The following is a 16,971-nucleotide window of genomic DNA, read 5'->3' on the forward strand; positions in this document are numbered from 1 at the left end:
CCTCTTTTTTTTTTTTTTTTTAATTTTTTTTGACAGGCAGAGTGGATAGTGAGAGAGAGAGACAGAGAGAAAGGTCTTCCTTTTCCATTGGTTCACCCCCCAATGGCTGCTGTAGCTGGCACACCGCACTGATCCAAAGCCAGGAGCCAGGTGCTTCTCCTGGTCTCCCATGTGGGTGCAGGACCCAAGGGCTTGGGCCATCCTCCACTGCACTCCCGGGCCACAGCAGATAGCTGGACTGGAAGAGGAGCAACTGGGACAGAATCTGGCGCCCCGACCGGGACTAGAACCCAGTGTGCCGGTACCGCAGGCGGAGGATTAGCCTATTGAGCCGCAGCGCCAGCCGTTTGTTCCTTTGATGAACTTTTCCTAAATGACACAGAAAAGAATTCTGTCACCAGTTCTGTTCTTTTCTAGGTGGGTGGGGAGCTCAGAAACAAGTTCTAGGTCTCATTGCTCCTATTTCTCAGGCAGGAGTCACTACTACAGTTTCTTCTTTCCCTTTACTTTTTGGATCATTTTGGTTCTTAAAATCTCTTTTACAACTTTATTTTTTTTCTTAAGTGGGTGGCATATTAACAAGGTACAATTAATTCAGGGACTAGAAGTGTGCTCTTGAGATGTGAGTTTCCAAACGGCACTGCACCGCCTTGGCAGAATGTCTGTCTCCTCCCTTTCCATTGTTTACTTACTTGAAGTGAGAAAGAACAAGAAAGCAAAAGGCAGCAAATGGAGGGTGGAGAAGGTTTGCCTGGAAAATTCCTAGGAACTAGCAATGATCAAATAATGCTCTCAAAACAGATAGGCCCTACAGAGAGCTATGCTCTGTGTTCAACTGTTCTCTCTCTTGCACAAACACAGCTGTGAGCTGGCTTGAACCAGGCCTTTCTTCGATGTTCAACAATTGAAATTACAAGTGTGTCCCCAGGTGCTGTCTTTGCAGCTAACGCATGGAAAAGGGGACGTGTTTATATGCAGTCAGGGCTGAAGATGGCCCTGCGAAAGCAGTGACATTACCATGTAAGGGGGCACCTGGGAGACTTCCCCGCCTTGGTTACTAACCACAGTCCCAGATCCTAGGACACCCACTGAGACCTGTGTTCATTTGAAATTATCCAGAGTTATGAATGGGACAGCTTCTTGTCTGTCTCCCTTAACCCAAGGTGTCCTTGCCTGTCTTATCAAAAGGAATTCAGTAATTGAATTCAGTAACTAAGGGAGGGATACAGCTGGCCCAGTACAGTTCTAACCACGGGGACCCAAGAAGTCATTTGCTTCTCCAATAGATAAAACCCAGCTGGCCAGTACTGTCCAGAGGGGTCTGTTTAGGGGAATTCCAGATCTGGGGCAGAAGGTAACACCCACTTACCTGTAGCTGCCAGACCAACTGGAGCCCACCTGACCATCATACATTCCCCAAAGAGCACGGCACCACCGGCCAATCACAGGAAGGTCCCAGGCACCACTGACCAACCAGGAACCTGGGTGTGAACTAAGTATGCCCCTCTCAGCCCCAGTTTCAATCCGTGAGAACCTTTACCCTAGCTCCTCCAGGAGCCGGGAATTAAGCAATAGCTGCCCAGCTCCTTGCTCCGCACTTTGCAATAAACACCTACTTTCTTCCACCACTGGCTTTCTGCATGTCGGGTGGGTGGAGCCAGGCTTGGGGCTTCTATGGCAATGCCTCCAATGAGTCTGGGGTGTCGTTCAGAGACGTTAACCACGTTGTGGGAATTTATCAGTTCAGTAGTTACAAGCTGATCTTCTAGGTGGAAACATAAGGGTTTGGGGCTGTTTCCCTTCACATGAGTAATTTCTGACTTTTTGAACGTATCTAGTTTCGAGGCGGGAAGGGTCTGGTGCCCCCTAACACTCTTTGTGCATTTTTACAGGCACAGGACCAACTACTGACTACAACACACAGTGCCAATGTGTTAAATGCACTTTCAGGACAGGAGAGATGAAGGAATTCGGGGCGGCAGAGAGGAGAGGCTGGGTTTGTGAGTTGGAATTCCTGCCTCCTGGACTCGCATGGGTGTCACCCAGGTCAGCAGGAACAGCGGGCCACTCGCCACCTGGCGCTCTATCCGTTCTCCACCTTCGCCCTGCCCCAGGAGGCTGACCCTGCGGGCTGCGTCACCCAAGCTCCTTGCTGTCTGCAGACAGAGGACAACTGGGACCAAGGGAAGCAGAGGGTAACTCTCCCCGCTCTCTTCCTGCTCTGGCTACCGAGCCCTCAGTGCGAGGAACTCCCGGAAACAGGCCATCCATGTTCCGCCCTTCTGGCCCTGGCTTTGGCCTCCCTCAAAGTCTCAGCCATGCACACACCTCTGTAAGCACCCCCAGTTAAGAGCTCTTCATATGACCCCTCTGGGGTGGATTCTGTTCTCAGGCAGGCCGCTGACCGATACCAACGTGATACCAACGGTGACCTGCTCTAGCAAACTGGAAATGGGTCTGGAGCTGTGGGGGTGAATTCCGATCCCCGGGGCTCACACCCGCTAGCTGAGTGTGGCTTCTTTCTGGGACACTGCCAGGTGGGGGGAGGAGCAGGGAGGATGACCCGGTTCCTGACATGCCCAGATCCTGGCTGCATGCTGTGCTAGCTCAAGTGGGAGACCAAGGACGCTTCAAGCCACACCCGGCTCTGCTGTTGCCATGGAGGCTTCCAGTCAGTTTCACCACCAAAGACATTAATGTGCTTGGGGATAAAGGACCCAAGCAAACATTTTTAATGGATTTTTTTTTTTGTGTGTGGGGAAGAGGGGCATTAAATAACAGTTTGACAGGAGGGTGAAGGGTTCTCATCTTGGGGTAGTGAGGCCAATGTCCAGGCTCTATTCTGTTGGCAGACCTTGTACTGTGCGAGAAACGCATGTGATTACAGGAAAAAACCGGGGACAGCTTGGTGAGGAGAGGAGGCCACGGCCAAGGTCAAGGCCAAGGCCAAGGACACCCTTTGTCATCCATATTTATATATTTTATATATATATTACATCCGAGCATCACAGCCGTTTGTACCATTTCCCAGGGAGACATGGATATTGGCAAGGCAAGCAAGGGCAGCGGGGGCGGGGCAGGCACGCGAGCAGGGGCAGCCAAAGTGCAGGAGGAGGGCGCCGGGCTCACAGCAGCTGCAGGAGCTTCAGCGACTGCAAGACGGCTCGGGGCTCGGCCGAGGCCAGGTACTGGCAGCAAAGCCAGTCCTCCAGCTCCACGCCCCGCCTGCGGTCCACGGCCTTCTCGGCAAACTTCATCATCATCAGGGCCCGCTTCATGTCGATCCAGTTGTGCAGCGTGCTGCACAGCGCCTCCTCCGAGGGGCCCGGCTGTTCCACCAGCTCGCGCCGGGGCCCCCACAGCAGGCACTGCAGCACGCGCTTGGCCTCGCCGATGCGGATGCGCTTGATGGGGTCGGCCTCTAGCAGCAGGTGCGCCAGCTGCTGCAGCCCGGGCGAGTAGAGCGACAGGGCCGGCAGCGGCGGGAGGTCCTCCTGCCGGTAGTCTTGCTCCCGCAGCTGCGCGCGCACCTCGAACGGGTTGGGCTGGTGCAGCAGCTCGTAGATGAGGATGCCCGTCTGGAACTCGTCGAACTTGCGGTACTGGGAGGCCGACACGATCTCGGGGGCCAGCCGGGCCTGGCTCTTCTTCTGCTGCAGGTTCGTGGAGCCGCCCGGCTTCTGCTTGGCCTTTAGGAAGTTACTGATGATCAGTCGGGGCAACTGCTTGTCCCCGGGCACGCCCTGGCAGGCGGGGGCGTCCGGCGGGCTCGGGGTGGCTCCGGCTGCGGGGGCCGTGGAGGCGCCAGCGCGGGGAGGCGCGGCCGGGCCGGGGGCTGGGGCGGTGGGTGGGGCGGCGGGGCCGGGGGCAGCCTGCGGCGCACAGCGCACCAGCAGCAGGTTCTCCAGGCACAGGTCTCGGTGGATGACTCCGTGTTCCTTTAGATGCTCCAGCCCATTGCACAGCTGCAGAAGCAGGAAGCACACGCGCCGCTCGTACGCCTCGGGCTCTGCCCGGTGGCTGGCGGCCGAGTCCCGCACGAAGTCGGAGGCGGTCTGGTGCGGCACCTCGCGGGTGATGACCACCACGCAGTCCTGCTCCTGGGCTGGGGGCTGCGCGGGCAGGGCCGGCTGAGGGTCCTTGGGTGCGTCGGGAGGGGCCAGCATGCTGGACGGCACCGAGGCCACAAAGTGGCCGCAGTCCTGCTGGATGTTGAAGTGGACGGGCACAGAGGGGCTGCAGTAGGAGGCTGCTTTGGGCTCAGGGGTCTTGCAGATCTGCGGGGAGAGGCAGAAGTGAGGTCAGCCGGGGAGCCGGGGTTGTGTTCAACAGTGAGGGGACAAGTAGGTATCCATGCCACAAAGGTGAACTCACTCCTTTCTGACACCATGCGTGAAATTAACTAGCACTGCATCACACAGACTTAAGGGTAAGAGCTAACACACACACATTTTAGCAGAAAACACGGGAGAGAATCTTTGAGAACTTGGGTTGGGGAAAGATTTCCTAAATAGCACACTGAAAACACAGTCCACAGAGGAAAAAGAATTCATAAACTTGACCTCACAATCAAAACTTTTTTTTGCTCCACATGACACCAATGCGGGCAGGCACTGTGATGCAGCAGGCTGTCAGATGGAATCCCACCTCTGCTTGGAATCCAGCCTCCTGCAAATGCTCCTGGGAGGCGGCCAGTGATGGCTCAAAGACTTGGGTCCCTGCCATCCAGGACCCGGATGGAGTTCCTGGCTCCTAGCTTAGGCCTGACCCAGCCCTAGCTGTTGTGGGCATTTGAGGAGTGAAGCAGTGGATTGGAACATTTCTCTCTCTCTCAGACACACACTCTGTGTTTCAAATATATATAAAAAAAATATATATTTTTTTTTGACAGGCAGAGTGGACAGTGACAGAGCGAGACAGAGAGAAAGGTCTTCCTTTGCCATTGGTTCACCCTCCAATGGCCACCGCGGCTGGCACGCTGCGGCCGGCGCACTGCACTGATCCGATGGCAGGAGCCAGGTACTTCTCCTGGTCTCCCATGGGGTGCAGGGCCCAAGCACTTGGGCCATCCTCCACTGCACTCCTGGGCCTCAGCAGAGAGCTGGCATGGAAGAGGGGCAACCGGGACAGAATCCGGCGCCCCAACCGGGACTAGAACCCGGTGTGCCGGCGCCGCAAGGCGGAGGATTAGCCTAGTGAGCCGCGGCGTCGGCCCTATAAAAAATATTTTTAAAAAGACACCATTAACAAAATGGAAAGACAAGCAATAGATGGGGAGAAAATATTTGCCAAACATATCTGATAAAGGACTTGTATCTAGAATTCGCAAAAAAAAAAATTTCTCTTCTTGCTCAATGATAGGATAATAACCTAATTAAAAATGGGCACAGGTATGAACAGGCAACTCACCAAAGTGCAAGCAGCCCTAAGCACATGAAAAGATGCTCAGCATCAGCAGTCATTAGGGGGATGCAAATCGGAACCATGTGAAACGCCAGCTCACACCCAGTGGGATGGCTCTAACAGAAGGCAACAGCAAGTGTCTACGAGGAGAGGGGGAAACGGCCACCCGCACACCAGGCAGGTGGGGATGTGAAACATAGCAGCCGCTTCGGAGCCCAGCGGGTCACTTCCTCAAAGTTAAACATAAAATGACCCACTGAGAAAGGGGTCCCTGCAGAGCAACAGGCAGCGTGGCACTGCGGCAGTGGGGAAGACGTGCCTCTAGCCACAGAGCGGGCTCCACGGCTTCTCACGAAGCCAGATGGAGTTGATGCCGGGACTGGCCTCACTCTCCGTCTCGATCACCTGAAAAGGCAGCTGCCTGACCGCAGAGATGTCTGACCACGGGGCTATTCCCAGCTTGGGGAGTCTCAACGGAGGCCTGAAACCTTTGGGACTGGGCCACGTTCTCTTGGGCTACCCTGGTTTCCAGACCCAGGGACATGACCAGCCCCTGCAGGGCTGCCTCTGGTGGAGCTGCCATGTAGAAGCCGCACACTTTCACCTGCCAGGGTGAGTCACAGCAGCCCAAGGCAAACAGAGCTGCCCAGGGAGCGGGGAGCCCTAAGGCACCCTCCAAACTGCAGGTGGGAACACACAAGACGTGTGGTCTCCAGCTCTTCTGTGGGAAGGGTGCCCGTGTCTCCTGGCCCACTTCCCTGTCTTCTTGTAGGGGTGGTGCACCCACCTGAAAAACTCTAGCAATCGCACTCTGGCACCACTCAGCCGTGGAGTTCTGAGCCAGCCCTGGTGGCCCTGTTTCAGGCCTTGGTTTCCCTGTGACCCCACTGAAGGAGACGGAAGGTGGTTGATCATCTCCTGCAACCTGGCCTATGCTTTACAGAGACGCAAGGGTCAGTGTGCAGTCTGGAGAAGAAAGGCACCTCATACCTACCTATAAACCGTTTTGCAAACAATTCCCAAATGGCCCCCTTTCCCCCCTGGGTTCCTGCTTTGGAAAGATTCCAACAGTGTTTACGAAATCCTACTGCAAGCACCTTTTCCGAGATTTATTGATATTGCAGCTCTACAAGCTTTCTCAGCATGAAACCTGGCACAAAAGAGATCAGCCCGCCTCCCTCCGGAGGGAACTTCTTTAAAGCTAATTAGAGGGAGGGGGTGGGGAACACATTAATTCAGTGATCTCTCTATTACTGAAGCAGAATGGAAATGAAAGGGGAATGTATTTTACCCTAGACTCTGCTTCCCATGGCAGGAGCAGAAATGATGGTGAAATACACGTGCAAAGGGCATTGTTTCAGGCTGTTTCTCATTCGAGTCCACCCACTGTTCTGTTTTTAAATGGCAGCCTCTGGGACACCAGGAAACTCAAGAACACTTGTGGGGGAACAGGTCTTGGAAATGAGTCTTGCATATTGGGACGCACACGTTGGGCTCAGCAGTGAAGATGCTACGTGGGACACCCACATCTCATATTGAAGTACCTGAATTCACATCCCAGTGCTGCTTCCAATTCCAGCTCCCCACTCATGTGCACCCTGAGAGGCAGCAGGTGCTTGGGTCCCGGCCACCCACAGGGAGGTCTTAATTGAGTTCCTGGCTTCTGGCTTTGGCCTGGCATAGCCCTGGCTGCTATGGGCAGAGAATGAACCAATGGATGGAAGCTCTCTCTTTCTCTGTGTCTCAAATAATAAAAAACGAGATAACAACAGTCTTGCCAACAAACAGCTGGGCACCCCCTGCGGGTGCGTGGGAAGAACATCACTGTGACCTCACCCACCGCAGACACCTGCTAGGCTCCTGCATGTGCCGCGTGCTGGGCCCCTTCCCAGTTTCCATGCAGGGTCTCACTCAATGTCACTAGATGCAAAGAGCCGGAGGCTATTACAGAGGGGGAAACTGAGGCTTCCAGGGGCTAAATTAGATTAGTACATCTGGGAAGTGTTCTGGGGGTCAAAACCCTGGGCTTTGGAATGAAAAAGACCTGGGTTGGAAACATGGACTTGGGTTATGGTGAGTTGTAGGAAGATTCTCATTTTTGGCAGTAGCTGTGTTCTGCTGAGTAGCCGCAAACGGCCCAGTAGTGAGCACTGAACCTAGCTCAGGGTGAGGCGCACAATTCTCACCAGCCACTCACAACAGAAGTGTATCTCAGAGACAGCTGGCTGAATATACAGTTCATGGACACGGAACTCAGCGCTAACAGCACGGCCGCTCATGCCTGCTGGTAGCTAACCCCACACGCACGTGTGCATCCCAGCCTTCCTGTGCTTGGGAAATGGACAGCACTTCAGTGCCATGCCTGGGGGCCGTTTAAGCAGTGTGCTCACAAAGAGCATAAAAATGTGAGAGAGGAGACACCAAATAGACTGCCAAAGGCCACCTGCTAGCAGCGAGGAGGGTGCTGCAGCAAGATGGCGGGGCTGTGCCGGGACCCCTGCAGCTGATCAGGGGACCCCCCATTTTCCCCTGTCCTGTGAAGATCCACAAATGACTGGGGAGCACTCTGAGTGCCGACTGGGGGCTAAAAATACATCTTCAAACACAGCCCCCAGGGATAATGAGGGTCAATGGTATTTATCTCGGAGCCTGCTTTCTCCTCTGTACAGAGGGCAATGACGGTCCCCTGCCCTAGGACCAGCGTGAGGATTCCATGAAATGATGCAGGTGCGGCTTTCAGCCTTAGGCCTGGCCAGCGGTGTGCAGGCAGTGGGACAGGTTGCTATGGTGACCGCTCTTGCCATTTCAGCTGTAGCCATCTGGGGGTGCTGAGCAGTGCAGCCCCTGCTCCCAGGTACAACACAGCCCACAGAGTGCAGCTGTAGGGGCGTCAAAGGCCAGGGCCCTGCAAACACTCCAGGCCCAGGGCTCCAGTGGAGCCCTGCACAGTTTGCACACAGATGTAAATGAGGGAGCAGAGTAAATGGCAACCTAGCTGGAAGCATTGCAGAATCAGTGTGGGGGTGGGGTGGGGTGAGGAAGGGGGCTCTGGCAGGACCCACAGCTTCCTCCCCTGCTGCCTGCACGGTCTGCATGTTAACCAGCCCTGGAGCCTGGGTGGGGGGATCCCAGAATCCTTCCACAGCCCTGGGTGGGGGCTGGGGAGGCAGAAAGGGGGAGGGGGCCTCTTCTCTAGCCTCACCCCTCCCCGGCCCTGTTGCATTGTCAGGGGGTCCTGCACTCAGATGCTGGCCCTAGAACTTCATAGAGGCCTTAGATTCAGCTCAGATTTCGAGCTTCTTGCTGTGCCAAGTCTCATTTTAAAGGTTGGAGCTAGGGAGGGCCTCCTTCACGGGTGAAAATCTGGGCTCGGTCACATCTGTTAAATAAAAAAGGCCCAGGGGCTTCACAGAGGTCCCTATTACAGAAATGGAGTTCTGGATGGCTGAGAAATGAAACAGCTTTCAGAATGCACACACAGCTAATGATTTTTTTTTTCTGCCACCTATTCAAGGAGTTAGGCTCAGAGAGCCAGCTTTATCTCCTCTCTTTTGCAGGTCACTGAGCCCAGGCTCGGAGGTGCCGGCATCAGCAGCCAGCAGGTGCAGATGGGAGCCAGCTATTGTTAACCGGGGCTCCACGGCCCAGGCTCGGCTGACTGCAGTGCCGAATGCCTGCTTAACATGCACAGATGCAAGGAGCATGGAGACAGACAGGCAGCGGTGGGGAGGCAGAGCCGCTCCCCCTCCTGCGGACTCCCAGATGACTGTGTTCTGTCTAGACTGCAGCACTCACGCAGGGGAGCAGCTGCACCTGCCAAAGAATGTTCCGCGTCCCCAGCCCCGCCTCCCGATTACCAGGCGAGGCACACTGGCAAATCGGCATTGCTGATCCCCGTCATCTCGCCGACAGACTGCTCTGCTCTGAACAGGCGCCACTGCCACAGACCTCCTCCTGCCTGGGGTACAGGGATGGACCTTGAGGACAAACAGGAAACCCCCTGGGGGCTCTCTCTAGGCGACCAAAGCTTATCTTCTGGTTTCCTTACAGCTTAGAGTCTAATGAAATAAGAAGTAATATACATGTATATTTAATGCAATACCCTCTGGGAAAGCTGATTCTTCTGCTTAGTGTTTTGGAGAATAGGGCAATCCTATCAGATTGCTTGTTCTGAGGCTTGGACTCAGCGCAGGGCCAGGTCACTGGCACTGGATGGCCTCAGGTCTCTGGCACTGGGTGGCCGCCCCCTTAGTTTTTGCAGTGGAACCCCTCCCTGCATGATGGAGTAAGTGTCTTCCCCCAGGCTCGTTCCCCCTCAAAACAGGTCAGCTGTCTCTGGACACTGCCTGTGTGCCCCAGGGTCAGCAAAGAAGACAGGGTGAGAGTGGCCCATGAACTCGAACCCAGGACAGTTCAGGTGGAAGTGGAGGCACGTGGCGCAGGCCCGTCTCGCGGGGTGGGGCTCTGAGAGTGAGGAACTTGCTAAGTGCACCTCCGGCACTGCGGCTTTCAAGGAGCTCGGATCTGTGGCCTTTCATCAGATGAGAACTGGGCTGACGGTGACAACCCCAGGCTCACCGGAGGGCCCAATCACTTCTGCTATTGGATGCAGCACTGGGACTTTGCTGTCTTGTCATTGTAATTGGGGATTGGCAGAGAGGTGCAGCTGACTGAGGGGGCCTGCTGGGTTTAGACGGCCAGGAAGCTATGAAGTTCAAGAAATGATACCGCAGCATCTCATTCAAGACATCACATTTTCTCCCATCTTGCACCTGCCATCTCGGCCATAGGGCCTGGACTGCTGACCAATGCACTGCACCTTGAGTAGCCCCCCCTTAGGCTCCCCCACCACAGGAAAGTATTAATTTCTATAGACCTTTAAACACATCAATCAGAGGTTCCCAGCCAACTTTCTTAAAATATACTCCCCCAACAAAATTCACCACTATTTCTTCGGCTAATAATCATACTATTTAAAAGAAAATTTTGCAGGTAAACAAACTACGCCACGATGCCATTTGAAGCTAGTTCACTCTTCGCCCTTTTCTAATTGGCAAATAATAATAAAGAAAGACTGTCTTGGGAGTGGGGCTGGCAGAAGAGAGCTCAGCGCGCCCCTCCTCGTTCCCCACAAAAGCCTGCATCTGTGGAGCGCTGTTTGAGGAAGATGGCCACAAGGGAGGGCTGGGGTCCATGGTGGCAGCCACACTGCCCCAAATGCATGCACACGGGCAGCTCACTCAGGGACCAGTGGGTGCGGTGGCGATGGCTGTGACCCAGCAGCGAAGATTGCGAGTGTGTTGTGTGTTGCCCTGGGCGGGTCACTGCCCTGGACATCATCGCTCAGGAGGGATATAATCACGGCACAGACTTTGGAGACACCAAAGCCAAAGTTCAAATCTGTTTCAGCCACCAACTGATTCACTGTGGGCAACAATTTCCTTAATCCCTTGGAGCCGCACACTCCTCCTCTGTCCAACCTACCTAATCTGGCAGAACCACCCTCAGGTCCACAGACAAGGTGGCTCAGGGTCTGGATACCTGGCAGCTGCTCAATGAACATCAGTGTTACTTGTGTCCATCAAGACGACAGCCAGGCCTAACCTCCTGTGGTCTGATGCGTGAACATATCCCTCCCTAGGGCAGGAGAGCAGGAGCTGCACCAGGAACCTTCCGTTCACCTACACAGTGATGCAACAAAGACGCAAGCCTCAGCCATTCTCGCTCACTGCCCAAAGGAGATAACGCTGGAGTGTATTCCTTGCCCCTGAATCTCAGCTGGAATGTATTCCTTGCCCCTGAATCTCAGCTGGCTCTCACACCATATTGCCGTCACACCCCACCCCCCTCGGCCATCTGAAAGAACAGTTGCTAGAACACCTGGAAGTCCAGTTCAGGAAGTCCCCTCCACCTGCTGCCCCCCATCCCTAGCCCTCCTAAGATATAAAAAGGCCCAGCCCTGGGGGTCAGGACCTTCTGCCCCGTGTTCCATCATGGGCACGCGGGCAGTTGGTCACCCACCTCTACGGATTTATTTTCTCTGAATAAATTCGATCTGGCTGTAAATTCATACGCCGCCTCCTCTCTATTCTGCGCCTCTTTTCCTAACATTTATAGTGCCCCTGTGTGAGGAGGCACTGATCTGCAACTCTTTTCCGAACAGACAGATCTGGGCACAATGGCTGGCAGAGAGTAGGCCCTGGGTAAGAAACCTGCTGAACAAACGAAGGAACTTGCCATCGCCCTGAAAGGCACCACACAGCGGATCACACAGGCTCACTCCTGAGTACAGCATGCACCTGACGTTCCCGCCGCCCATCACGTCCACCTCCCGGGGTAGGCGGGATGAACTCAGCGAGCACGGTGGGTAAAGGGGAGCCTACGGAGGTGAAGGGACCTGCCCAGGCCGAGAGCAGCCGGTGGCACTGCTGAGCGGAAGCAGGCTGGGCGGTACCTACTTTCACAGCATAGGTGCTGCCGGGGTCCTCGGAGCAGGTGGCGCAGTAATAGATGGCGTCCCCTGAGTCGCAGCAGGGCTTGTTACAAGTCAGCTTGAACAGCGACCAGTTGTTCTCATTGAAGTGCAGCTCTTTCTTCTGGCCGCCCATGAAGAGGTCCTCGCACTTGGCTACGAGGCGGGCCAGGGACTGGGTGTAGAGCCCCCCCAGCTTGGCATAGGTGCCCTCCTTGCTGCTAATGCTGCTCAGGAGGCTGTGGAGCTGCAGCTGGCCGCTGCTGGCAGACGCCTGGCTGGACACGCTCAGCTGCGAGGACGAGGCCGAGGGGGTCCCTTTGCCTTGCAGGCTCGGGCTCCCGCAGTTGCTCTGGCTGCCTGCCAGTCCTGGTGCTGGCGTCCAGGGCCCAGTGCCTTTGAAAGCTTTCTCCAGAGGCTCGGAAGAGGAGAAGACATGATGGTGGCGGCCTCCAGCGCTCAAGGGACAGCTGAAGGGAGGCTCGTCCTGAGCGCAGACGCTGGTCTCCGAGTGGCTTAGGTTCAGCTTGGGGCTTGCAGTCCGTGGCTTGGGGGAGCCCTGTGTCCAGAAGAAGCCGTCGGGTGAAGAGGCCGCCCGGCTCACTATCTTCTTCTGGGGAAGTGGAGGTGGCTGTGCGGGGCCGCTGGGGGACACGTCCTCCGTGGAGCCCGAGGGGAACGGAACGGGAGCGAAGAGCTTCTTCCCGTTGGTGGTGGGTGAGTGCGCAGGCTCAGATGATGGACCTGGAGAAGAGAAACAGAGAGGATTGGGCTACAGGTCACTGCAGGGAGGGGTCAGTTTCCAGCCGCCTGCAGCTTCTCTCTCTCTCTTTCTTTCTTTCTTTCTCTCTTTCTTTCTCTTTCTTTCTCTCTCTCTTTCTTTCTTTCTTTCTCTCTTTCTTCCTCTCTTCCTCCCTCCCTCCCTCCCCCCCCCCTTCTTTCTTTCTTGTAGAGCAATTCATTTTATTTTACTTCTTTTCTGTTTCTAACACATGCATGGTAGACAACATTCAAAATGCAAAAATGGCCTACCCTGACAACTGTCTCCCTTTCACCATGCCCATTTGGGCTTAGTCCTTGTTATGAAAAGAACCTAATGCCAGCAGTTTCACACACATCCTTTCAGAACCCCAACACATCTATGTGCCTGAGTATACACACACATGCGCACACACACATGCACACACAGCAAATGGTGCTCATTCTTTTGGAATATTGCTTTTCTTTCAATCCCACAGAGACTTCATATCAGAGATACAAATTGATCTAATTCTTTATAAAGTTATACCATGATACATCATGATATGCAAGTATCTTAGTTGATTTACTAGTCCCCCCTTGGTGGACATTGGGGGTTCTTTCTAATATTTTGCAAACAGTGCTGAAACAACAAATTTGAACATGTACGGTTTTACTGGATTTTTTAAAAAATATTTATTTATTTATTCGAGAGGCAAAGTTACAGGCAGAGAGGGGTAGAGACAGAGCTTCCATCTGCTGGTTCACCCCCCAAATGGCTGCAACAGCTGGAGTTGGGCCGATCTGAAACCAGGAGCCAGGAGCTTCTTATGGGTCTCCCATGCATATGCAGGGGCCCAAGCACTTGGGCCATCTTCCACTGCTTTTCCAGGCCATCAGCAGGGAGCTGGCTTGGAAGAGGAGCAGCTGGGATACGAACTGGTGCCCATATGGGATGCCGGCACTGTAGGCGTGGCTTTACCCACTATGCCAGAGCCCCGGTCCCCTTACTAGACTTTTTTAAAGTCAGATATTTAGAGAGTAGAATTTACTTAGAGTAAAGTTTTTCCTTTTTAGTGTACACTATTAAAGAAATTATTTATTTGAGGGACAGCGTTTCCATGTGCTGGTTCATTCTCCAAATGCTTGCAACCGCTGAGGCTAGCCCAGGCCAAAGGTAGGAACTGGGAGCTCAGTCCAGGTCTCCCATGTGAGTAGCAGGGACTCAACCACTTGGGCCATTACTGCTGCCTTCCAGCGTGCACACTGGCCAGGAAGCTGGAATTGCAACTGGAGTCAAGATTCAAACCCAGGCATTTGGATGTAGGATGCAAGTGTCCCAAGCTACATTTCAATGGCAAGGCCAAATGCCTGCTCCTTTTGATACTATTGGATAATAAAGAAGCTACTATATTCATAGGCTATAAAATATGCCTTATATTTCAAAAGTACATGGAAGGGCCGGTGCTGCGGTATAGCGGGTTAAGCCGCTGTCTGCAGTACCAGCATCCCATATTGGCACCAGATGGAGTCTTGGCTACTCCACTTCCCGATCCAGCTCCCTGTTAACATGCCTGGGAAAACAGAGGAAGATGGCCCAAGTCCTTGGGCCCCTGAACCCTTGTGGTGACCCAGTAGAAGTTCCTGCTCTGACCACTGCAGCCATTTGGGGAGTGAACCACCAGATGGAAAATCTCTCTCTGTCTCTTTCTCCCCACCCCCTGTAACTCTGCCTTTTGAATTAATAATCTTTTTTTTTTTTTTTTTTTTTAAGTACATGGAGGGGCTGGTGCTATGGCACAGAGGGTTAAAGCCCTGGCCTGAAGCACAGGCATCCCATATGGGCGCTGGTTCTAGTCCCGGCTGCTCCTCTTCGGATCCAGCTCTCTTCTATGGTCTGCAAAGGCAGCAGAAGATGGTCCAAGTCCTTGGGCCCCTGCACCCACGTGGGAGACCCAGAAGACACTCCTGGCTCCTGGCTTCAGATTGGCGCAGCTCCAACTGTTGTGGCTATTTGGGGAGTGAACCAGGGATGGAAGACCTCTCTCTCTGTCTCTCCCTCTCTGTAACCCTGTCTTTCATATAAATAAAATAAATCTTTTAAAAAAAGTACATGGAAAATTGAATTAAAGATATTTGTTTAAAAATTTTTTGAAATCCATGCATAGATTTTTTAAAATTTATTTTATTTATTTGAAAGGCAGAGTAAAGAGAGAAAAGAAGAGACAGACAAAGAGATCTTCCATCCACTGGTTCACTCCCGAAATGGCTACAAGGGCTGGTGTGGGACAGGCTGAAGCCAGGAGCCAGGAGCTCCATCCAGGTCTCCCATGTGAGTGTCAGGGGCCCAAGCCCTTGGGCCATCTTCTGCTGCCTGGACAGGCGCATTCGCAGGGAGCTGGACTGAAGTGGAGCAGAATGGGTGTGCCTATGGGATGGTGGTGGCTTAACCTCCTGTGAAATGACATTGGCTCTGCATGGTTTTTCACGTTATGCATTTCCCACGAGCTTGGTGAAGACCCTTTGTGTTACAGTGTGAAAGCAGTACGTGCCTCAGGTACAAAGACACGGGTCCTTGCGACCCCTTATTTAGCTCACTGCGCCATGTCACCCTCAAGGCAGGGCACTCAGTCTGTTTACCTCTCTGCCCACTTTAGCAATGCAACCAAAATGAGACAAAGCACAACTGCGTGGGCTCGGGGCAAGGGGGTGGGGGCGGTCCTAAAGGAAGCACAAGGGCTTGAGTCCTGCCTCTCACTCGGATGCACCTGACCTGTCTAGGGCAGCTCCTGGAGACTTAATCATCTTCTAGGAGCCCTTGTCTGCTTTCTCCAACCCAAGTGGGTACAGCATGGGCCCCCGACTACCCACAGGCCATCTGGAAGAAGGGTGCCCAAGCTAGCACCCTTGGCAGCTAGCTTCCCCATGGCAGCCCCCTTGCCCGGGGCTGTATGAATGTACAACCACAGGGCCCTCCTGTCTGTACAGTAAACCCCAGATGCAAAGCTCATGCAGCCCACTGGACACAGGAGCAGGGAACTGAGAAGTCCTGTGCAGCCATGAAGGCTGAGCAAGACTGTGGGGTCCCTGGCGCCTCCCAGGCCAGGCGGGTGCCGGATGCTTCTCGCACTCCCCTCGCCTACCGCGTGCCTGCAGCAGGCAGTACGGGGTTGAATCACCCTTTCCACCTCGCCTTGCCTTGCTAATGGCAGGCTGGGCTGGCCAGCAGGGCTGAATGAGTGATTTATATCCCTTCTGGGGAGGGCTCGGGTTAATCATCAATCAGGCAGCAGCGGTGCAGTCCTCGCAATAAATCCACGCCCATGGATTTTCTCCACAATAGTCAGAGCGGAAGGTGCCCGAGACACGGCCAGCCGGAGGAGGCGTGAGCTGACTGCCGCTGGTCTCAGCAGCCCCGGAGCCCATGGCTCCCCCAGCCCACACTCCCAGGAAAGCTCAGCTCCTGCAGAGGGCTCTGCCAGCCGCGTGGACAGACGGCAGCTGAGGAAGGTGATTCACTTCTTCTCACGCGTCCCCTTGCCGAAGAGGCTGAGGGAGGAAGAGGAGGAAGAGGAGGAGGAGAGGAGGAGAAGGAGGAGGAGAGGAGGAGAAGGAGGAGGAGGACCATGTAGGAACTCCTAGGCTAAGCAAGGGAGGTGCAAAACCACCTACCTATGAGGCTCTCCAAGGACAGCAAACTTTGAGAGGCAAGAGGAAAGACAAAGAAAACGCCCTCTGTGGGGGCCGGCGCTGTGGTGTAGGGTTTAGCCTCTGCCTGCAACGCCAGCATCCCATATAGGTTCTGGTTCCAGTCCTGGCTGCTCCGCTTCCAGTGCCCCTGCTAATGCTCCTGGGAAAGCAGCGGAAGACGGCCCAGGTGCTTGGGTCCCTGCACCCACGTGGGAGACCCGGAAGAAGCTGTGGCTCCTGGCTTCAGTCTGGCCCAGCCATGGCTGTTACGGTCATTTGGGGAATAAACCAGCAGATGGAAGATTCTCTCTCTCTCTCTCTCTCTCTCTCCCTCCCTCCCTCCCTTCCTCCCTCTCTCCCCCTCTCTGTAACTGTGCCTTGCAAATAAATAAAATAAATCTTAAAAAAAAAAAAAAGACAACCACCATCCATTTCCCCACGTTTCTGCACCCTGGGCAGCAGAAGCCGCCACCATCTGGGTGTCTGATTCTTAGTATATTATCAGGGCAGAGGCTGGGGCAGGGGACTGGGAGGGGAATGTGGTTGAATGCCTGCCTGGAGCCTTCATCCGTGCCTCCAGCGCACGCACACTAAGGGACGCCCCAGGCTCCCGGAGCACAGCGCAAGCCCAGTACAAGGCTCATGGGAGGACAAAGGCGGTTCTGACC

At 54.4% G+C, this 16,971-nt stretch overlaps 1 protein-coding gene across 1 annotated transcript in view; it reads right to left on the bottom strand.

The window, feature by feature from the left end:
* Positions 1–2,693: 2,693 nt before the first annotated feature.
* The window catches only part of PRAG1 (PEAK1 related, kinase-activating pseudokinase 1), a 52,862-nt gene continuing 38,584 nt past the window's right edge, over positions 2,694–16,971 (bottom strand). The window contains exons 5-6 of the mRNA XM_070068513.1: positions 11,862–12,619; positions 2,694–4,277 (exon numbers count right to left, since the gene is read on the bottom strand). Of these exons, the coding sequence (XP_069924614.1) occupies positions 3,126–4,277; positions 11,862–12,619 (1,910 nt within the window). The 3' untranslated portion in view covers positions 2,694–3,125. The remainder of the gene's footprint in view (positions 4,278–11,861; positions 12,620–16,971) is intronic.

The sequence above is a fragment of the Oryctolagus cuniculus genome, chromosome 2 (genome assembly GCF_964237555.1).
Source record: "Oryctolagus cuniculus chromosome 2, mOryCun1.1, whole genome shotgun sequence".
Taxonomy (NCBI): domain Eukaryota; kingdom Metazoa; phylum Chordata; class Mammalia; order Lagomorpha; family Leporidae; genus Oryctolagus; species Oryctolagus cuniculus.